At 38.0% G+C, this 24473-nt stretch overlaps 1 protein-coding gene across 2 annotated transcripts in view; it reads right to left on the reverse strand.

Moving 5' to 3' along the window:
• The window catches only part of LOC122806570, a 674088-nt gene that overhangs the window by 193842 nt on the left and 455773 nt on the right, over positions 1–24473 (reverse strand). The window contains exon 4 of one of the 2 annotated variants that reach the window (XM_044077106.1): positions 10491–10571. The exons of the other annotated variant lie outside the window; for it this stretch is intronic. Within the exon in view, the coding sequence (XP_043933041.1) occupies positions 10491–10571 (81 nt within the window). The remainder of the gene's footprint in view (positions 1–10490; positions 10572–24473) is intronic. 2 annotated transcript variants of the gene reach the window in all.

Below are 24473 nucleotides of genomic sequence, written 5' to 3' on the forward strand. Positions count from 1 at the left end.
GGTGAGAGTGGTGCCAAAACGTCTGCTCCTCAATTTTTCCTTTAGATGTGCTAGTTCTCTCCTCTCCTGTACTTTTACTAGCTTATTAGTTTAGCACTTTACCAGACTTCCTGTAACAATTATTCTAACACAAAAAAGTGCTACCAGCACTAAACATTCTACAAGGAAACAGCTCCAGTGCTAATTAATGCCCACCCCTTCAGGCATGTCTAAAGGTCAGTTTCCTGTGCTTTCTCCTATTAACCTGGTGATCTTGGACATCCTGAGGCAATATACCAACTGCCTCATGTACACTGACAGCCCTCTCCTCTTACCTCCCAACATTCAGACATGCGAGAGATGCACTTATATATCCAAATTGGAAGCCACACACTCTCCAGCCAAGACCAGAATAGCTGGTCAAGAGTAGAAGGTCAACACTTGCACCACACCACATGGAACACATAGCCCTCTAGAACACATACTAGCACTGCCTTCACATAAAAACACAAACCACACATCCACCTTCATGGAGGCTCTCAGTAAAAATCTACCTAAAAAGCAGAGATCTCCAAGGCAGAAATGCACTCGACCACCACAACACAACACTAATCACTAGACACATAACTCTCCTAAACAGTCTGCCACTCAACCAAAACCCCTGAGGCAAATCAGCATGCCGAACACACTAGTCATAGGTGACTTGATAGTGAGGCACACTGATGTCCCACTCACTAAGTTAAATAAGGAGAAAGTAACAGTTAGCTGACTGTCAGGTGCCAGGATCTGCCACATAATGCACGCACTCAAGTCCCTCAACAACAGGTACAAATATGGCTCTATCATTGTACATGTGGGTGTGAATGACCTGAGATGTACCGCCTTGGACTACATGAAAAGAGACATGGAGGAGCTCTCGGATTGTGTATCTCAGGTGGGTATGATCCTAGCCCTGAGCAGCCTCCTACCATACCCCAGAATGATACCACAGTACGAGCAGAAAATGAATGAATCAACAACTGGCTAAGTTTCTGGTGTCATTCTAAAGGGATCCAGTATCTGTCTGCCTGGGATGACATGACTGACAGACGTTGATGCTTTGCCAGAGATGGTTTCATCTGTCACCCCTGGGCTTCCGGATCCCGGCCATGGCTCTTGCCACCCCTATAGTGCCTTTTTAGGCAATGTTCCAAAGACCAAATTACCACCATAACAGCTACAAACAAATGCAATCTGAGGGTCATGCTGCTCAATGCTAAAGGTCTAAATCTCAAAATGCACTCATTCAAAGCAGTCCTTACAATGGAGAACATCGACATTTGTGCTGTAACAGAGACCTGGTTCAAACCAGCAGAAAGCACCCCTGCACTGCCAGGCTATAACTTATTCCACACCTTTCGCCCCCAGAACTTGGACTGAAGCTCCAAAGGCGGTGGTGTTTCCATGTTCATAAAGGATGCGCACACCTCCAGACTGGTAGCCCAACATAACACATCAGAGATACTTCAGGTGCAGCTAACATTGGGTAAGACAATGATTCAGGTCACAGCCTGCTATAGGTCCCCAACCATGTCCCAAGACTCACACTTGACATTCCTAAGCACCCTGGAGAATATTAGGGTCCAACCTAACACACTCATACTGGGTGACTTCAACTACCCCTCCGTTAACTGGGAAAACTACTCATGTACCAATACACCTGCCTAACATTTACTGGAATTCATTAATTCCAATTCCCTGGACCATCTCGTTCTTACCCCCACTAGTGGTAGCAACATCCTTGACCTGGTCATTACTAACATGGGAGACCATTGCTCTACATCAATAGTCAACTCCTCTCTGGTTAGATCCGACCACAAACTAATCACCTTGGAAATCCATATCCCCCCCCCCCCCTGCAAAGGTAACCACCATGAAAAACTTCTCCAAAGATAACTTTGGGCCCCTAAAAACAGAGTTGGCTAACTTCACAGGACCCATGCAAATGGACAGTAGTTGCATGACCACCGAGTCATACACCAATGCACTGTACAAACATGTACACAAATGCATGGATCTCACCATACCCAATAGAACCAAGACACTCTCCTCCAAAACAAGGAAGACAATCTGACGGTCTGCTGCCATAAACAAACTGTACAACAGAAGGAGGAAACTGATGTGGAATAAGGTGAAGTCCCAAGACTGGAAAAACTCCCTTATCAGCCTCAACAAAAAGTTGAGATCCCTCATCAAATCCTCTAAAGCTATCTATAAAAACAGACCTGCAGCAGATAGTAAAAACAACCACAAGGCCTTCTATAGTTATGTAAATAATCTCCACGGCAATACCAAGATTTGCTCTGAGCTACTGCACAATGGTGCTTCCTATACCTAGCCAACAGATATTGCCAATATAATGGCCAATAGATTCAGTGCCAACTTTATCCCTCTCTCCCCCACCAAGGGACCAATCACAATGCCAGTAGATTGCCAGGCACCCAGTATTACTGCTGCACAGGTTAAAATAGCACTGTCCAAGGTCAAGAATACAGCTTCTATGGGACCTGCCAATATCCCTGGCTGTGTTCTACATGAACTACTATAGGGTGAACTGGCACCTTGCCTGTGTGTCCTGTTCAATCACAGCCTCATTTTAGGCTTTGTCCTTAACAAATGGTGCACTGCTACAGTCATCCCTCTCCACAAAGGAGGAGTGACTACAGACCCTGGGAACTATTGCCCCATTAGTCTGATGAGTCTGATATGCAAAGCTATGGAACGCATCATCATGGACCTAATAAACAGGGATATAGGGAATCTCCAAACTCTGGATCCCACACAGTTTGGTTTTGTGAAGGGTAGATCATGTCTGCTCAACCTGGTCAACTTCTTTTAGTCAGTCGCCAGAGCTGTGGATGAAGGCAAGGTGGTTTATACAGTCTACCTTGATCTGGCCAAGGCCTTTGATACCATTTCCCACTCAGTAATCACAGAAAAACTCACTAAGCTAGGCATCAACCCCTATATCACCAGGTGGGTTGCAAACTGGCTCACAAATAGAACCCACAGTGTGAAAGTAGTTGACTCCAAGTCAGGCTACTGACCAGTCATGAGTAGAGTCCCACAGGGTTCGGTCCTGGGTCCTCTCCTGTTTGGTATCTACTTCTCTGAAGTCCAGGCCAACACGAAAGGACTCTGGCTGACAAAGTTCACAGACAACTGCAAGTTGGGAGCTATTATTAATTCCCCAAGTGATGTTGTCATCCTACAGAAAGGCCTCACTGAGACTAACGACTGGTGTCAGAACCATGGCCTTAAGCTCAATGCTAAAAAATGTGTCATCATCTCCTTTGGGAAAAACCTTGTTCACATGAATTAATACATTGATGGTAGTCCACTGAACACAGATGGTGTTATAAGAGATCTGGGAACACAGGTTGACAGCAACCTCTCTTTTGACCACCACATTGCCACTGTGATCTGAAAGTCCTTCTATGTGGCACATCTCATTACTAAGGGTTTTGCATCCAGGAAGAAAGAGGTCATTTTCTCCCTCTACTCTTCCCTCATTAGGACAATCATCGAGTACAATGCCCCATTTGTCATGTACCTCACTAGACACCTGCAACAACTGGAGAGGCCGCAAAATTACTTCACAAAGAGGATCCTAGGCCTTAAACACTTGTCCTATATGGACAGACTCAAAAAACTCCAACTATTCTCTTTCTCATATCTTCTACTTATAGGTGATCTCTGGTTGACTTACAAAGCCATGTCTGACCCAGCTCTGTTAGAAATGCTACATCTAAAGAAATTCTAATCCCTCCACACCACCTACTCCAGAGACCTTAACCTCATCACCACAATCAGCAGAGCAAGCTGGTGGGATAGGTTCATAACCCAGAGACTGCCCCATGCTATGGAATAGACTTCCCATATATGTCAATCAGAGCACCTCACTGGCCATCTTCAAGAGAAATCTTGATGAGTGGATGGGAAATAGAAAATTCACCCTGGGGATCACTCCACTGGTTCTACTCGACAGAGGCACTGGGAACTAATGTCGGGTGGCATGATGCCAGGGTAATTCTATGGTGTAGACTTTTAAGGCTCCAGGGCCATTAGCCTAGTACACACCTAGGAACCTATGAACCTGTTTGCAATTTGCCAAGTTGGAGAATACTCGACCACCATTAAAGCACATTTCCAGCATTCCTGAAGGTCTGCTTAATTATTTCTAGCACAGTAGTAACTCTCTTGCATTTCTTTGAGTCTAAGTGCCATGAAATATCTACAAGATGAAACAAACTAAATGAAGCTTTAGCTCAATGAAACCTACAACAACAGAAAAAGCATTTTTGCAGGGCCTTTTGAACCACAAAGAAGAACACTGCTGTGACCCGTAATCAGGAACTGCAAGTTAGCACCAACTCAAAAAATGATGACAATTTTTTTGCAAGGCCCCAAGCCCCCACCCCCACCCCACCCCGTACTTGCTTACTTATATTTACTATTCCATGGTCACACAACTACTTAGAAAATTCCCACATACAAAATCACTGTCAGCTCCCAAAACAAAAAAAATGTATTAACTGTAATTTTCAGTAAGAAAAGTAATTTAGGAGATATAATTATTTATTATTAGCATCCATTCTTTTGTATCCTTCATCTACATATTCCTCAATACCTCCCTTTTTTCATATCTTAGAATATTTGACTGTACAGACCATGTAAAGTGTGTATGGCACTGATTGTTAAATCACTATTTGTTTGACAATATTTTTTTATGTCTTCTGTCTTAGGTTCATAGGTACTACATTTCATTTGTAGCTTTTTAGTCCTTAAAATCATTTGTTGAATATTGAAGAAGTGAGCAGAAAGGATACATTGAGACATTTACTTGTTTCTCCTACCCATGAGGGACATGTGTGCTGCACAGGGGATGAATTTGCTGTATCACATTTATTTGTCCAATATACATTTGGATAGAATAGGAGAAGTACTTTCCTTTATGTGGAGTAGACAATAGTCCCACAGAAATGTTATTCTCTGTAATAAACAGTTACCTGTCTAACTTGTCTTATTTATCTTGCAAAAGATATTGAGATCCCTTGAGCCAGTGCTAACATTATCACTGGAGTGTGCAAATTTGTAATAGGTCTGACAGGTGTCTGTTAAGGCTGTTTACAGGAGGCAGAGGTTGCCTTTTAATACCCTGTAAGATACTAAGAAGAGGGACAAAGCTTTGAGATGGTCTGAATAGTTCTTATGATTTATGCCCTTGTTTTGTTTGTGAAAAAGTGTTGTGGTCATTCCATTTGTGACCTGTGTTTGGACAGGTACATACCAAAAGGGGCATTATATTCAATGAGTGACCTAATGAGAACCAAGTACAATGTAAAGATTATATCCCTGGACCTGTATCCCATACCTTTTGACATAAGCTGTACAATGAAAACAGACAGCCATAAGATAGTGGACATAGGGTGATAAAAGGACAATTCATTATCGACATATGTTCTCAGATTCCTGACTACAGGATCAACTTACAGAGGTGGTTTGCCAATGTGACAGTTATAAGGGATGTCATGCTTGCCAATGGATACTAATAAAAATGGCTTGGAATTTAGTTTTAGTCTATAGTTTTGACACCAGCTATTTGTCTGGGAAAAGTCTTCTTGGAGGATCTTGTTGTCACCTACAACCCCAAACATTTGCTTTGACCTCCAAGAAGTAAATGCCAAATGGAGTGTCCCAAGGACTGAACCCCAGGGTACACAACTAGTGACAAATTTAATGAAGGAGATAGAGCCACCTACCCTAATTTCCTGGGTTCTGCTTATGAGCCAATTTGCCATTCAATAAGTTACATAGGGATTTACATTTAGCTGGGAGAGTTTATACTTATAATATCTGATTGTGGGATGGTGCTGAATGTCATGTGAGGTCTAGATATGTAGTCTGTTTTTCCTTGCCTCATCAATTGCTTCAGTAACTTTCTCAAAGAAGTTAACCCGGTTGAGTAGTCAGGATCTGACCTTGACAAATCCAAACTAGTTTGGGTTAAGAATGGGTGGGTTACCTATGTCCTTATTACTAATTCAGTAATGATCCTTTCTATTGCCTTACAGATGAGGCTCGTCAGTTATATGGGTTTATAATTACCTTGTTCCATTGACAATTCACTTTTGTGCAAGGGGATGATTGTTGCTGTCATCTGTTCATCCAGCATGAAGGTTATTTGATTCTGAGGAATATTTCTTGGGGGTCTAACAAATCCTGTTTCAGGCTGGTTAGTAGGCAGCCTGGTATGTTAGCTGGCCCCATACAAATAGTGTTCATGGCCTTGGACTGTTCATTGAGGACTTATTCTTGGGAGATCTGTGCGGGTGTAGATATGGGTAATGTGATCTGGGAATACAGTTGTGGGGGCGAGAGTTTGAGTTAAATTTGTGCACTAGTAGATTGGCTATATCCCCTGGCTAAGAGTATGTCATATTAGTTACAGCTAGGTCTGTGCAGTGTTGGGCATTGTTTCTGAGGCTTCTAACATAGTTAAGAAGGCTTTGTGGTTATCCTTCACCTGGGTGGCTATTTTTACCTCATATCTGGCCTAGGTTGATTTAATAAGGATCTGGAGTTCCTTTTTAGGTTTAGCAAGACTATTTTTGTCATCCTGAGCATTAAACATTTTTGGGGGCAATGAATAATCTTTAGTTTCATTACAGACACTATTTATTTTGGGTTCCATCATAGGGGTTTATTTTTAAACCTGACATTGCATTTACTTTAGTGAGGGAAAAATGCATCTATCCAGCTATTTACATGTGCATAGACTTTGGTTTTAAATGATTTTGCACAAGCAGTGGGTTCATGAAGATGGAAAAAGAAATTGAATGTAGCCCATTTATCACTCAATTTTAATAGATCAGCCTTAGCATAATCTCAATACTATAGTTCTGGAAGATGCTTTTTTCTTTAGTCTTATGGTAAATGTAACTGACTTGTGGTGTGATTTGACCAGGAACAAGTTACAATTGGTGGGGACCAAAGCTATTTCATACTGATGAGGACTAAGTCATATTGGTGCAGAATACTTAGTCCAGAAATGTTGTATTGATGAAGTGAAGAAATGTCTGAGCATTCATATTTGAGGATATATATGTCTCCCAGTTGATGGATGGGTAGTTGAAGTGTCCTAGGAGGTATTTGGTTTATTGCATAGGGACTCCATACCAGTTAGGTAGGGGGGTATGGGCTGAGGATGACACATACTGAGGAACCTATAGTTAGCTATGACATGATAAGGAGCTTTGCTGATAGTTAGATGTGGAGAAGTTCCTGGTCATTATCTCATCTAATGGGAGTGAAGGTATGGAGGCACCAGTGCTGTTAGTACCTTCACCAAGTGCATTGGACCTGAAAGTGTGGCAGACTTTAAAACCCTGCACTGGTGGAGGGCTCTCATTGGTCTTCAACTAGGTCTCTGTGGCAATGCATTGATCAATCTTTTACATAGTAAGGAGTTCTTGTAGGAAGTAGAGCTTTTTTGTTAAAGCTCTTAACATTGAGCAGCAATATCTTTATACTATCCAGATTCTGTTTGTTATATTGGAAGTTTTAGAACACTGATTATTCCTAACAAAAGGCACAATATGGTGAACAAGGATTTAGCCAGTTTATAAAAAAACTTGGGGGATAGCTACAAGCCATCAAAGGCAAACTACATAAGACTGCGTACTATCTCCTGTCGGTTGATATATATTGTATCTCCTTTGTGTGACACCAGAAGCTAAGCCAGCTGTTGAAGTCGATAGTCTCTTGACCACATTGTGGCATCATTTTTGGTTATGGTAGAAAACTGCTCAAGGCTAGGATCATACCTGCCTTGGATGCCTGTTCCGAGAGCTCCATCATTTCTCTTTATATAATCCAGGGAGATGCCTTGAGTGCTGGCATAATATAATGAATCTTGGTATCTGATAGACAATTGACCATGACTATCTCCTTGCACAGCCTGGTGAGTGGTGCATCTGTGTGCCTCCCTATGGAGTCACCTATAATTAGGTATTGAAATGTGTAGAGGTTTGCCTTATAGGCTTTTGAACTGAGACAATGTGGCACCGAAATGTATGTTTTATGGTAGGCGATGCTTGTATTGTGTGTTTGCAAGATTAATGAGGTTACTTGCTTCATAGGTTATATTTTGGAGGCCTTTGTGGTTTAGGTATATTATGTTTAAGATCTTTGGAATATGCAAATCTATATATTTGGTCTACACTGCATGTGTGATTGGTTTAGTGTGGTATTGTGTGATACTGACAACCTACTTGTTATTTATAGTGGCTTTGTGTGAGAGTTTTGCCTCCAGTAATATTATATAGCTTTCATCTGATACTACCAGTATATCTATAAGTAAGAATTATGCCAGAAGTACACTAATCCCAGATCACTTAAATCCATGTTGCCTCCTTTTCATCTCCACTTTAGCCCTTCCATTTATACTGTGCTCCATTTTTCTTATTTTGATTTCTTTCCTTGCATACCACATTCAGTATATATCCTCAGATTTCTGGTCCAATTGCACCCATAATGGTACAGTATTATTTACCCCATATAGTTTTATGTCAATGTGCAAAGAAGTTAGCAAAGATACAATCTGCAGTTCGTAATCCCCCTTTTATTCATTCTTCATATATAAAATGTTTCTCTGCACGTTATGTATGTTTCTGTTTGGTTCAATCACCATAATCAAATCTAAATGCATATAATTTAATTGTGCTTTGAATTATTTTATGCTTATCTCAGACATAAGATAATAACACCTGGGGGTTGGAGTACAATGATTTAGTTTCTTCCTGTTAGGCTTTTCAGTTTATAAAATTATGCCATTTTTATTTTTTCATTTTTCAGTACTCACTACATCATGGAGCTGCATTCCATCTCTCCACTAGAATTATTAGTTTTAGCAGGAAACAAGGGCATTCATTAAAGCTGATATGGACACAGGGAATATATTCTGTCTTCACTGTAAGGGCATCCCATTGGGGAAACAAAATATCTGAGAACCAATTAGTGTGAGACAATAATACTAACTGTATAGCACTATACAGCCATGCTACATTTCCTGAAAACCTCAAAAGTCATCTACTTTGTCAATGGACACAACCCTGTTCTTATTCAGTTATCCAACTAGCCATTTCTGCTGTCACCTCTGATAGCTCTACCCCAATAATGTTATCTTATGATTCTAATTACTACTCACACTTTTTATTTCCCCACTTCCTTCATCTCACAATCTATCACCTTTCATTACCTCTAATACTCCTCTCACTTAATAAATATTATCACATATGTAGTCTTTCTTACTTTACATATTGTATCCTAAGTATTTTCTGACCATATGATAATTCTTTTGAATCTATGAATTCTCCTTGCATACCCCTTACCCTATTAGCACACAAAATCTGGACAAGGCCTAAAATAATGGGGGACAAAGGGCCAAAAATAGGGGCAGGTTTTAAATACTGCTCTTATAAACTTAGAACGTTGCTAGAATAAAAGGATCTGTGTTAGCATGCATTTTCTGATAGATATGAAGTCTGAAACACAAATTAATGATATTATTTAGTGACATCAATCCTAATGATTTGCCAGAAAAACATATATTTTATGAAGAACAGATCAAAATATGAGGCAAAACTGAACATTCTGTGAAAACCTGGACAGTAGTAGATAGGTATGTCTCCTTGTACTGCTCTGTATCATAACAACTAAGCTCACATTTCTGTACTACTTTGTTGATCAAATGGTCAGATTTGTTTTAATTCTCAGGTATTATTTTAGATGTTTATCCAAAACATTTCATGAAATTATTTATTGGAAGCCTGTGAGGTCATAGTTTAGCTACATGAAAATTGATTTATCAAACTCACCAACTAAAACCAGTAAAGTACATATAAGTTCCTCTGGCAGTCCCCCACAAGGGAAGCAAACACTATGGATAGGTTGTACAGGTCCTTATACCATTATTCCGTCCTTCAGCATTAGCCTCCCCACAGCACACACATACAAACTACAACACCCTAACTTTACTGCACCTCAGACTCGGTGATATTTTCTGTGGAGTGTAATGTATTATATCTGCCAGTGGGCAGAATTTCAAAAGTCTGACATCCCTCTGTCATTTTTGAGATTTAATACTCTAAATAATTCATTGTCCTGCTACATGACTCCCAGACTGTGTAGGCATTGCAGTGCATTGCTATAAAGTGGTGTTTGACAGTATTTCTAAATCTGAAATGGATGGGGAATATACATGCACATACAAAAACATGCATATCTCTCTCTCTCTCTCTCTCTATATATATATATATATATATATATATATATATATATATATATATATATACATGCACACATATATTTCTACTCCAAGTTTCAATATTTCTTAAAAGTAGAAAAGAAATGTAGGAAGAATTGCATAATACCCTTTAAAGATAAAAAAATACTCAGTTGATGTGACATACCTGCTTTTCTGATTTTGCTTGGTATCATGTCATTTGGTGTTTGTGAGGATTGGGGCATGTTCATTGAAGGGCTAAGGACATCTGTGTGCAAGAAAAGAAGATGGATGGGAATGAAACAAATGTATTCAGTTTTTTAAAATGCATGTGGTATACCGAGAAACTGTCGCTGTAATTGAATTCATTATGTTGCAGTTAGCCAGCTACAATGGAATTAGTAACAGCTTTGCTGCCATCTATTCAGAGCTTTTGGTCAAGAGTTAATTTTCTTTACTGAAGATCACCCTCAGCTTACCTGAGTCAGAAGGAATGCAGTGATGATATCCCCCAAGACACAGCTCAGGTTAACTACTTACACTAAATTTAACCATATTCTCAGTGCACTAAAACAAGACACAGTGGAAATCATGTCTGCCTTTTCTTTAACTCTAATTTTGCATTGCTAATATGATTATTGTCATTTCAGTACAATCTAAATAGAAATGAAGGTACCAATATATAGTTCCTTACTTTTTTATCTCCTTTGCAAGTGACATAATGATTGATGTAAGATGTACTAAAGTACTATAGTATTTTAATGTAAAAGAAAATTTAACTTGATTCTCAAAATACTAAACTGAGCTATAAGGGTAATCTGTTCCATGGAGGGGAAAATAATAAAGTAATGAGATTGGAAACTTGCTCACTACAGTTTGTGAGTCACATTAATCACTCACTCACAGAGAAAAGTGTTGCATGTTTTCTAAGTCTAGGAAAAAATACAAACAAACAGTGCAGCTTATAACTTCTGCTCTATGCAATCACAGATATTTGCAATGCAATGATTATCAGATAATTGTCCTTTATTTAAATCAAAACTGTTTAGGCATATTCCAAGCTACAGAATTATTAAATCAGGATGAAATAGTTCCCAATGAAAGCTCCCATAAATTCCTGAGGTTTTGTGAACAAACATAATCACACCATAAAGGGCACTGGCCCCCATGTCACCAGATATCCACTTCCAAAAGAAAGGCACATTTGTCAAAGGAAATGGCAGCATCCAAATTATAAATGTGAGCCAAAAAGTTTATAGCATGGGAAAGTGGGAAACAGAAAGACAAGCACATCAAGAGGAAAACAGATCATCCCCTGAGAAGAACAACCAGGCTAGAAGAGCTAATCTGGAACCTTCTCAGGCACTTCTGATTCTGCCAACAAACATTGCTGGACAAGAGAAAGTGTGAAACATTTAGACAAAAGATAAAAAGTCAGCACAAGCAACTCTGAAGAAATAAACTGTGTTTTAAGACTATTTTATATCTTACACTTGTTTGAAGTATGTTTTTTTCTTTCTTTTTGTTTTTCTTTTCTCACTTGACAACTAGTGGCAGATTTAATGTGGGGAGCTAAAGATCCCCATTAACAATATCAGCAGCAAGGTTAAAATGTATTGCTTATGGTGGTATGTAGAAAGTTGAATTTCCGTCATGATTTGGCTGCAACTGAATCTAGACTTAAAATTGGCATATTATTTTATTCTGAAAGTGGTTCCATATGGAAGCTGCAGGCAAAAGTCTCAACTATCCAGTATTTACCAGAAAATAGTGAATTTTACCTCAGAATAATAAGGTACAAAAATCCCAAGTGACACCTTTAAATTGCAGTTTGCTTACAGATGTTTGACTCATCCTCAGGCATTTGTCATCAGCCCTTGTGCCCCATGGCATCTCTGATGTCTGCCATGATTGTGTCATTAGATCCATGACTGTGACTATAAAAGACTTTTGGAGTTGTGAGGTGAATCATGAGGAGCAAGTTGCAACAATCAAGGTTTTTCATTTTGTTTTTAACTTTACAACTGCCCATTGTTTTCCAAAGGAGAACATCATTAATCCTTAATGGTAGACATCAGCTGAAGACCTGTTTACAATGTTTACTACAGAAACCTATGAAATAAATTCAAACCAGAAGATAAACACCACTCCTTACTGAAACAAAATACTGAAAATTTAATGTGAGCACTTTCGTCCACTTACAATGAAGGAACTTCATCAGACTACATGTTAAAATACTTTGCAGTTTAAATAGCTTATCAAAATCAATGACATCATAACCCCTCCGATGTAAAATTTAAAAATGCAGCTATAAACTGTTGCTCTAAAAATTATATCTCTCTTTAGGATAAGACATATAAATATGAATTCATATATAAAAAGTATCTAGTTAAGTGAAATAAATAGAATTCACATTTACATAACACGACAACTAAAAATTGCAAAAAAAATATCTCAATAAAGATTTCAATTTTAAAACACATTTAAGTGAACAACAGTCATTTAGTCCTGGAGAGGCAAGTGGGTTTGTTTTTAATTGCCACAGCAACTCCCTCTCTTCAAGTTTTAAAGCCCAAGGGCACCCCCCACTAGGATTAAACTCCATTTTTTCAATGACCATAAAATGAAAGGAATGGTTAGCATATTCCAAAATATGTTTCGGTAAAGCATTAGTTTTATCCTGCCTCACCGTACTGTACTGATGCTCGTAAATCCTTTGCTTAAATGGCCTTTCCGTATTCCCTATGTAGAATGCAGGGCATTGGTTGCATCTAGCTAAATAAATGACCCACTTAGCATTATAGTCATACTTTCCTGTCAGAGTGTATTTTACATTCCCAATAGTGAAAGAGGAGGCTACAAGGATGTGTTTACAGTGGGGGAATCTACCACACTTTCTCATGCCTTTGTTGGGAACATAAGATTTTATGTCTTTGTTTAGTAGTGCTTTTAAATTAGGGCCTCTTCTAAAAGTATCCTTAGGCTCTAAGCCTAGTTTGTCTCTCAGAGACACAGCATCCTTAATCAAAGCCCAGTTTTTAAATCAAGATGGCCATTAACTCCCTAGCATCACTCGAGAATACTGTGGTAAAACTAATATTCAAATTTGGTTTTACATTCCTTGCTATGGGGCTTCCTGCCAAACCCAATTGTTATTCAGTCCATCCTGACCCTTTATTTAATATTGGTTGGAGGTGCCCTGTTAATCTTTTTCTCTCCACTTCAGTTATGATCTCATCCAATAAAAAAGTGGATATGCCTGGTTAAAAAAAACATTGCTTTAAGATTCTTACAATCGGTATCAAAATCTAAGTCAATTGTAATAATTTTTGCTGCCCTGACTACCTGTCCTTTTACCACAGCCCTTTTCTGGTAAAATGGGTGATTACTGCTGAAGTAGAGGAATTCATTGGAGTATGTTGGCTTGCGGCAAATTTTAACGATATATCGATATATCTATTATCTAAATTATCCTTATCCAACCATACATCCAAACAGGCAATGGCTTTGATTTCAAAATGATATGTGAAATCCAAAAAAGGGGTCAATTTAGATATACTACCCATGAAATTCTCTACATCCTCTAGATTACTCTTAAAGAGTATAAACATATCGTCAAGGTATCTTGTGTACCACTGGACTCTCCTGCTGAAAATTTCTTGTTTAAATAGTATTTGTTTTTCCCACTGGGCCATTGCACAATTTGCAAATATACTCCTACAGGGTGACCTTAATGCTACTCCTGTTTTCTGAAGGAATAATTTGCCATCAAAAAGAAAATAATTGTTAGTAAGAATAAGTTCTAGCAGACTGAGAATTAGGTCTATCTCATCTCCTGGTACTCCCTTATTAAGTAGGAATTCCCTTGTCCAATCCAGTCCTAAGTTTTGTGGAATTACTGTGTAGAGGTCTTTGACATCTATCGTCAAAAAGTTAAAATCCTGATTGAAATCCAAATTGTTAACTGCTTCCAAAAAGCCCCAGGAATACTTACAGATTTGGGCCTCTGTTTCAAGATAATTCTTTAGTTTGTGGTCCACAAAGTTATCACAGGCATAAGAAATGGAATTTCTTCCATCAATAATAGATCTAAAAGGTGGGCTGTTGATATTTGTATGTATTTTGGGGATTCCAAAAAGCATAGGTGTAATAGGTGCAGGCATGTTCAAATAATTAAATACATATATGTCAATACATCCTTCAAGAAACAGATAATTAATAGCATTTTTAAATCTCTGATATGCTCCGTTCATTTCTTTTAATGAGACACATTCATATACTTCACTATCAAGTAAAAACTTCATTTTCACTTTATAGTCGTCCTGCTTCATAAACACTATCAGGGTGCATAATCCTGACACCAGTCATTCTTAAATCCATAATGTTCTGAAATTCTGATTGTGTCAGATTTTTAATATATTGGTTGCTTTTAATTAAAGGTGAACTTAATAGATGCCTAAAGTCAGCTTCACAAACCTTTTTCAAACAGGCTATTATTAGCTTGTACAGGAGGGTTAAAAATGCTAGATATCCTAAAGTCCACTAGAACAGGTATATTGTTCCCCAAAAGAAATTGCAAATTTAATCTGCGTACAAATAATTTTAGATCCAATAAAGAATTAGCCAAACTCATCTTGGTAGAAGGAACAAAACTGAGTCCTTTTGCCAATGTTTCTATCAATTCAGGTTTTACAACTTTGGCAGTATAATGATAAATTTGAAAGTCACCTTCTCTGTTGCTGCAGACACTGACACGATGAAGCGGTTCACCCATTCCATCAAAAATGCCCTGGTCTGCTGCCTCCTCCTCTGATTCTGCTTCCTGGACTGCTGGTTACACCTGTTTTTGCTCTGTGAGCTATTCGGATATGGCCGTTGTCCATTCTGAAAATCTTGAGACAATGTTCCACCGTTATTTTGGGTTTGCTTACTATGTAGTCAGCTATCCCAGTTCCCAGGGGTATTTTCTACTTCCTCATTGGTTATAGATGCTGATGATCCCGGCAAGATGGTATTAGTTTCAGGAGTAGTATTGGCATCAGTAACTGGAGAATTTAAAAAAGCCATTTGCTGTGAGGAGGGTGGAGGAGTATATGCAGTACCCGCCTCGTATTCTCTCCAGTCCCTTTCAAGTTTTTTGGTTTTTCCCATTCTCAGTTTCATAACGGTAGCTTCCGTGCTACTAAAGATATGGCAGAAATCAAATTTATATCTTGGAAAGTTCACATCCAATTTGATTTTCTGCTCCAGTGTGCATATGTCAGTTTTTAAACTATCCATTTGAAAGGAATAATGCTTCTCCAATGTCTCTTAAAACTCAATTCCCCATCTATCAAATAATTTGATCAACTCAAAATGAAAGGGAGAGTTTTGGATCAGGCCAATTGGGCCTATCCAGGACTAAATGACTGTTGTTCACTTAAATGTGTTTTAAAATTGAAATCTTTATAGAGATAATGTTTTGCAATTTTTAGTTGTCATGTTATGTTAATTAAATTCTATTTATTTCACTTAACTAGATACTTTTCATATATGAATTCATGTTTATCCTAAAGAGAGAGAGAATTTTTAGGGCAACAGTTTATAGCTGTATTTTTGAATTTTACATGGGAGGGGTTATGATGTCGTTGATTTTGTAAGACTATTTAAACTGCAAAGTATTTTAACATGTTGTCTGATGAAGTTCCTTCATTGTAAATGGACAAAAGCACTCACATTAAATTTTCAGGATTTTGTTTCAGTCAGGAGTGGTGTTTATTTTCTGGTTTGAATTATTTCGTAGTCTTCAGTTTGTTTTTAATAGTTTTTTACTACAGAAACCTGCTTTGTGGGCTATAACAAAGAAATGAACCTCTGTTTAAATATATTCCTCAAAAGCACTTTGCTATGCCTACAATAATTCTTCTACAGTACTGATTAGCAATATCGATAGCCTAGTAAATACTTATGAACCTTTGAACATATGTGATAAGGTCAAGCATTAAACAAAATGGAATCTCATTCAATGAAAGACACAACACTAGCATGTATTAAAAACATTGTGTTATAATATTATATTGGTGATGGTGTGTTTTTCTATATTTTAGAAAACAGCAAACTGATATGCACTTAAATGAGATAACTTTTCTAGTATCTGAACTCCTTCAGCAAAGTTATGCCTGTCCGCTTTCAAGATGTCATGATGAAAAATTCACTGACCTGAATGCTGGAGGGCTAGGTTCCTGACCCAGAGACTCCCCAGACTCTGGAATAGATTGCCCATACATGTCAATCAGAGTGCCTCTTTGGCCCTCTTCAAAAGGAACCTTGACGATTGGATGGGAGAAAGGAAATTCACCCCGTGGATCACGTCAGTCGCCCTGCTACACAGGGGTCCAGGGAATTAAATAGTGTGGGAAGAAATAGCCAGGGAATTGTTTTGGCTAGGCTTGTACAGGCCCTAGGGCTGATAGCCTAGTACCAACCTATGAACCTATGAACCTCTAGAAAAGACAAGGCTTCATTTCTGCCTTCACTGGGATAAGAGCATTGTCCACCTTTCAAATTATGGCATCTCAACCCTGTGAAAACATTCATCCAGTCCGACAAGAATGATTCTCATTGCACTGATTAAAGGGATGAAGGCAGAAAGAATCAAACCCTGGACTACAGGAACCAGCTGATTAACAGCACATGCAATAAATCTTCTGCACTTCCACACTAGTGTGTCATGTACTTTATGCTCCTTATTAACTCTCATCTCAGTGACAAACTGAAATAGTCTGTAGGATTTTGCAAGAATGAGTTTCAATTCCTTCATTTTGGATACTGGTTTGCAGTCTAACTCCATTCAAGTCCCTGCCTAGCAGGAATACACTGGAATGGGCAAGTATTTGCACTGTTTTGTAGAACATCTTCACGTACATAATTGGCTGAATTGTGACTGGTGTCACTGTTATAACACGTGGGTTATGTCAGCTCCTAGCCTCATTACTCCTTTATTATTATGAAATTTACTTAAGTAGTTGCTACATAAATGTTTTACTATGGCAGATTTTTTTTCTGAACCTAAAACTTTGATTATGTACATCTCATTCAGAGTTAAGCTTATAATATCTGCAGATTCATCTATCTTTCCACCTCACAGCAAAAAAAAAAAAAAAAAAAAAACACTGTACCTTCCTACAAAAGGCAGACTGTCTTCCATTATGGCTCAAGCCATCTTACTTCCATCTGCCTTTTTGTTTAAACAATGTATTGACAGTTATTCTCTCTCTGGTCCTTTGAAACAAACAAAAAGATCTTCTTTGTGCTCTGTCCCTGCATAGACCCCTTACAACCTTGTGGTCACTGAGAAAAGCAAAATGTGCACAGCAAACAGATGTCCTCCTGTTCATTTCCTGTGGTGTTGTCCAGGGAGGCAGCTGTGAACCTAAGCTATTATGGCTTCACTTCCTTCAAATCACCAAGTGTATGTATGATTCTCTCATGGATTGTACTGTCAAATGCCTTTGCAAGACTGAGGTAAGCTGCATGGGCAGATAAACTTTTATTTATGACATCTGACAGTTTCATAAAAACTATGATATCAGTGTGTAAAACCTTCCATTGAGAACATTGTACCGTGTAGGTCATGGAGAAGAAGGGTTCATATGTCTGCCTAACTCAATTTCTTAATGGTTTTCCATCTCCTTGAACAACATACTCAGAAGACTGATCAGTCAGTAATTAATGAGGTCTGTGGAAGAGCCATTGTTGTCAAATGGGACTACACTAACCTGTTTCCAGAGATCTGGGCCTAAATAAGTTAATCAATACTGCAGAAAAACATAGTTCTGTTTCTTATGGTCTCAAAAGCACACCTAACATGAGTAGTACTAAAAGCATGAGTTAAGCTTTCCTTTCATTAAATTTACCCCCCCCCAAAAAAAAAATTGACTTCAGGTTATGTTCAGTGTTGGGCTGCTGCCAGTGCTCTAATTCTCAGTCTGGAGATGACAACAGGAGAATCTGGAGAAGGATAAGAAGACCGCAAAGCCCCTTTCCATCTGAGTCCACACTCAGTCAATGCATTGCAAGGATTTCATCAGCTTCTAGGACTGGGTCTGAAGTGTACCAGCCTCTGGCAAGAATACAATTTACCATTGACAACTAGCTCGGGATCCACTGAAGGACTGAAGTACCTGTTTTTGGCTTCCCAGTTTGAGGAGAATTGCTGGAATTTAATTGGATGACTTAGAGTTTTAAATACCCAGTGTTTGGTTTCCCCATTTCACTATACTGATGCCTTTGAAGCATTATTAATCCTGTTGGGTAACCTGTACAAGTGCCTAGTCTACAACAGGTGTGGTAACCACTACATGCTTGTTGTAGATGATGTAAATGTTACTTCTTACACTTTTTTCATCTTAGTTGCGTTACATACAATAGAAATTGTTACCCCCTTTTTAACTTCTTACCTTTCTGACTCCATTCATTTGAATGCATTGCTGAAATTTGCACTACTGTTTTATTTACTGTTGTGTTATTCCATTTATTGTACTTGTGTTATTGCACTGTTGCATTATGTTGCTGTTACATAGTCTATTACTGGTGGTATATTTAAGGAAACTGTGCTGTTTGAAGTTTTACAATGTTGCCAGTCAGTGATATTTGGTAGACGGAAACCAGACTTCACTTCACTCCACTTCACATTTCTGTAACCTTTGCACTAATTCTGCCTTATTTAACTTTATTTTTCAGTTTGCATGGGTTTCTTAATTGCATGACCCTCCCCCTCCTATCTGGGATTAACTGCATAACACAAAATCTACTTTGTCCACTGATGCTGGCTATCGTAACTAAACAAAACCTCCAAGAAGCAAGAACCAGACACCCTACAGCTTTTCTGTAGTAATAGGTGAATAACAACTTTGATTTTATAAAATTCTAAGGCTTAAAAAATATATGCACAACAACAAGAACGGGCTCTCCACTCCCGTTTTTCCAGACACTTGCCACTAAATTGCATCATAACACCTTGAATTATCCTTACACACACACACACACACACACACACACACACACACACACACACACACACACACACACACACACACACACACACACAGTCCTCCAGTCTCAAGCATTTACTGTTTAAAGTATTACATTTTGCTTTTACTTTCAGCAATGTCTCTATACTACTCACAACTCTCTCTATAACTGCCCAACAACCTTGTTTGTGTTCATAACCCCCCAATTATTCCCCCAGTCATACCATACATCCTAACTACTCAACCTCCCCACCCATTCTAAATAAGGCCATATAGTGCTCCATCCCCTAAACTATAGCTATCCTGCTCAAATTCATTCTGTTATCACATGCACTCAACCACCATCATGTCTATCACTACTACGAAACTGATCTCACTTTGCTCACTTACATTCTCTCTCCTAACAATGATAACAACTTTCCAGACACCCAACATACCTCTTATACCCATCTGTACAACCACCACACATAACCCACATTTATCAAGTTACTCGGATATTCACCCTAGCTTATTAGCAGCTAATACCTCTGTATTTTCCAAAGTAAAATTTCTACCTCTCCAAAGACACCCCCATTATCACACCACCAGGAGCAACTACACCATTTCTAGGAAAAAAACTGCTACATATAACCCACATAATTTGCCAAAGCATTATATCCAAGTGCGGTGATATACAACCTTACTCTCCCTTCCTCAATATTTTCACAGGGGTACCCCAAGGCTCCATACTTGGTCCTCTCTTATTTAGCTTCTTTATTAACAACTTTCACTCCACTCTCCAAAATGTTCAGTAATTCAGTATGCTGAAGACACTACAATAATATTCACTGCAAATTCCAGCTCTAAACTCCAGAAAATTACCCAGAATGCCCTCATCTCTACTGAATCTTGGATACTTAACAATCATCTTGCCCTAAATCCAAAAAAAAACTAAACTAGTACATCTACCCCTAAGAAAACCACTACCCTAGATAAAAAAAACTCTTCACTATACAAGCCCAAGACAATACTACTATTGAAATTGTCCCACACACTAAACTACTAGGCATTATTATAGATGAAAACCTTAACTTTGACCTACATATAAACAGTAACACCAAAAAAACACACCAAAAGCTCAGTATGCTCCACATGCACCAACACCTTCTTAGCCTCTCTACTAGACAAACCCTTGCAACCACCTTTCTATTACCCTCTCTCCTTTATGGTGCCCCTCTCCTCACTAATATCCAAAATTCCACAAAATCCAAACTTGATATGTGTTACAACAGAATAGTCAAATCTGTCATCAAGCTTTTGATACCATTTCCCACTCCATCCTCCTCTCTAAATTATCCACCCTCTACATTTCTCACCTACTCTACATTGGTTCAATAGCTATCTCTCCAATAGGCAGCAATCCACCAAATGGCAACAATCTTACTCGCCCTCCTCAATACTTTCACAGGGGTACCCCAAGGCTCCATACTTGGTCCTCTCTTATTTAGCATCTTTATTAACAACTTTCACTCCACTCTCAAGTCAAATTTGTCATCAAGGTCAAATTTTCTTCATTCCACTGTAACTCACTAAAATAATTAGGCTGGCTGGAACTCCCCAATCATGTGTCATTCACCCAACTAACTACAGCGCACAAAATAATATACACACCCATAGACTGTCCTGCTCTCTCAACACTAATTGCCAAATACCAACCCAGCAGGAAACTAAGATCTGAAAATCAGCTACTTCTAAAAGTAGAAAAGCCCACCTTACCTGCTGGTCAACTCCTCTACTCCTTCACTGTCACCAGACTATGGAACTCGCTTCCACCTTCTATAAGAAACACAGGCAGCACCACCACCTTCAAACAAATACTGAAAAATCATCTCAACTCTTCCTAGCTATGAACCTGGTCTGTAACCTAATCTCTTCCTTCTCCTTATATAACTAAACTTCTATGCGTTTTGCTACTGCTGACTGATGATATTTTTTCCATAATTATTATTTTTTATCACTTATTGATACTGGTATAATAATGCTGATTAATATATCTCTGTTTATACATCTCTGATTGAATTCATGTGGCAACCAAATAAATTCCTGCTTTTATGTATATATTCTGTATGTATTACTGTAATCAAACCACTAAATTCCTGCTTTTATGTATATAGTCTGTATATATTACTGTAATCAAAGCAACTAACATTCCTACTTTTATGTATATATATATATATATATATATATATATATATATATATATATATATATATATATATTACTGTAATCAAACCAACTAAATTCCTGCTTTTATGTATATATTCTGTATATATTACTGTAATCACTATATGTAACACTGTTTGTACTTCTGTACCAATTAATGTTTAATTTTATCTCTATCTATGTTCATGTCAGAGCTTTTCTTCCCGGGTCTCCACTGAAAATTGACTCTTTTAGGCCCAGTGGACTTTCCTAGTAAACAAATGCAATAAATAAATAAGTAAAATAAATAAAACTGATGTATTACTTCAGTCATTGATTGCACTTTTTATCACTGGTGTTGTTGTATTGGTGTTTGTTACTGGTGGCTGCATTGTTAAAGGATTTAAAGATACTGCTGTACAGCACTGGAATACTAGACTGCCTTTATGATATAATAGCCTGATATGCTTCTTTTGCTTGTGGTGATCGCCTTGCTGTTACTGGATTGCAAATATTAACTTTACATTTACTGCATTTGGAACTATTTGTTTGGATTAAAGATCCTGGATTCACTGGTTTAGACTATTTGCTGCTCATTGCTTCTGCTCATTAGGTAGAGACATAAACCTGTTAATTTGCCACTGTTAAATACCACTTTTGATTATTACTGTTGATGGACTGTTGCTTGTACTGATCATTTCATTTTCGCAGAAATTGAAGCTGTTGTTATCATTATTATTATTATTATTATTATTATTGACATTTGATTACTGGGCAAGTTTCACCCTCAGGTCAATTTATAACTGAGATCAATCAGTTTATAGCCAGAACAAAGCAATTAACACAGAGATGCAAGTAAAAAAGGTTTTCTGTCATGTCCTGAGACTAAATACCTGGCATATGCAGTATAGTCTACTAGTCAAGCAAAAGGGGACAGTGGACAACTTAGTAAGGGGTCCTACCATTTCACAGAGCAGGCATGTATTTAACTGAGTAAAGTTAATAAGCAGCAAGGTTCATCATGATAAATATGCTTACATTAAACACTGACAAAATTATCAGTAAACTTGTAGGTGTAGGACCTCATAGCAGAACTCCAGCAATATTGAGGTCAGGTGTAGTGACTGCAGGCTATTGAACACTTATAGAATTCTCAGTAAACTTGTAGGTGTAGGGCTTTATAGCAGAGCTCCTGCAATACTGAGGTCAGGTGTAGTGACTGCAGGCTATTAAACACTGATAAGCTAGTGACATAATTGTTCTCAGTTTAATCACTGTGACATTGTTTTAGTCATTAGTTGAAACAACAGCGCACTCACATTTACCCCATATACCCACAGTCAAGACACAGCTCTAAAAGTTGCAATTGTGCAGACTGTAAGCCCTTAAGTCGATCTGAGATTGCATCTGTTCTAATGTTTTAATAATAGATGACTCTCCTGTCAATTATACAGGCACCAAGCACAACAGGATGTTTAAAAATAGGGTGACAGATGTTTTTTCAGGAACGAAGACCCTGAATTCAATATGGTCTCTTGGATTCCTCCACTCTTGTAAATATAGTTAGAGATGATTGAGCTTGCTATCCATGTGTTCAGTGAATGAAAGACACTGGTCTTGAACAGCACTCTGTCATTACCCACAATAATGCCAAAATTAAAAGACAGGTTAACTGGCTTTAATAACTAACTATGTACCTAGCATCATTCTAGGGGATCCAGTATGCATCAGCTTGAGAGTGCATCGCTGGCAAGCCATCATACTTTGCCAGGGATGGTTTGCATTGTTTTAATATTTATGAAAAACTTTCAGTGATCCATGAGGAACATTTTTCTGCTGGACATTCTGGCCTAGTAAGTAACACTTTAGAATGTGTTAAGGTTGTTGTGCATTAATGTGGCTCTGCATTAGAGTAGCTCTGTATTAAGGTGGATTTGCACTAAATTGACTATGTTTAATGCCATTAGTTTTAACAATGTTAAGCTACAGATGCGTCTGCAACCTGAACATATTCATATATGTGTAGGTACAGGGACATGATTTCAGTACAATGAAAATAATCCTTCTGGTTCTGGGTTTAATACCTGTTGTATCTTAAGAACTACTGGAAACTGAGAGTATCAATATTTGTGAAGGAGAATGTCCCCAATAATTTTTATATGTGAATGCAAATCTGAACTCTTAAATGTCCAGACCACTGTAACCAAGATTAAATGCAACTTCATAGCTAGCTATAGAATACCCTCAATGTCTCCTTCAGACCAAACAGCTATCTTAATGCTCTAGCTGAAATCCCCATTAATCCCAACACCTTTCTATTGGGGGACTCCAGCTTTCCATCAATAAACTGGGTGACCAATGGTAAACATGCCAAGAGCTTTCTTGACATTATACACAATAACTGCCTTGTATAAATTGTTAACCTCTAAAACAGGGGGCAAAATAATTTGATCTAGTCATGATATAAATGGTCTCTTATTGAACACATTGATATGCTTCACCTTCCATTGTTTAATTAGATCATAAATCAGTGGCCTTTCCTAGAAAAGTGATTGGCAATTTCCCTGCAAATTCCTCTGTGTTTAGGTACTTCTCAAAATCAAATCTTCTTCAATTACTTAATTACCTAAATAAATACTGGTATAATTATTGCCTGGAGGACTCCATTGCTAAAACTGCTGCCTGTGTCTCTGACTTCTACACCCCACCAAACAGCTGTATTAAAGCAGATCCTATATACCCAAAATATAATGAACATTTTAAAACAAATCCATAAGATGGAAAATCTGTACAAATAAAAAAATGTAACAAGAGATACAGAGTACCAGTTTTATTCTACCCACCTTGAGAACACATTTAAGCAAAGTTGTAAATACTAACCATTATGAATCTTAAAGGTGAATATAAATGAAAATACCAACTGGAATCAACAATAACTTTAAAACTTTATTTTTCTAAGGACTAAAAGTTTATAACTG

The sequence above is a fragment of the Protopterus annectens genome, chromosome 7.part0 (genome assembly GCF_019279795.1).
Source record: "Protopterus annectens isolate FY-2018-M chromosome 7.part0, PAN1.0, whole genome shotgun sequence".
Lineage (NCBI taxonomy): Eukaryota > Metazoa > Chordata > Ceratodontiformes > Protopteridae > Protopterus > Protopterus annectens.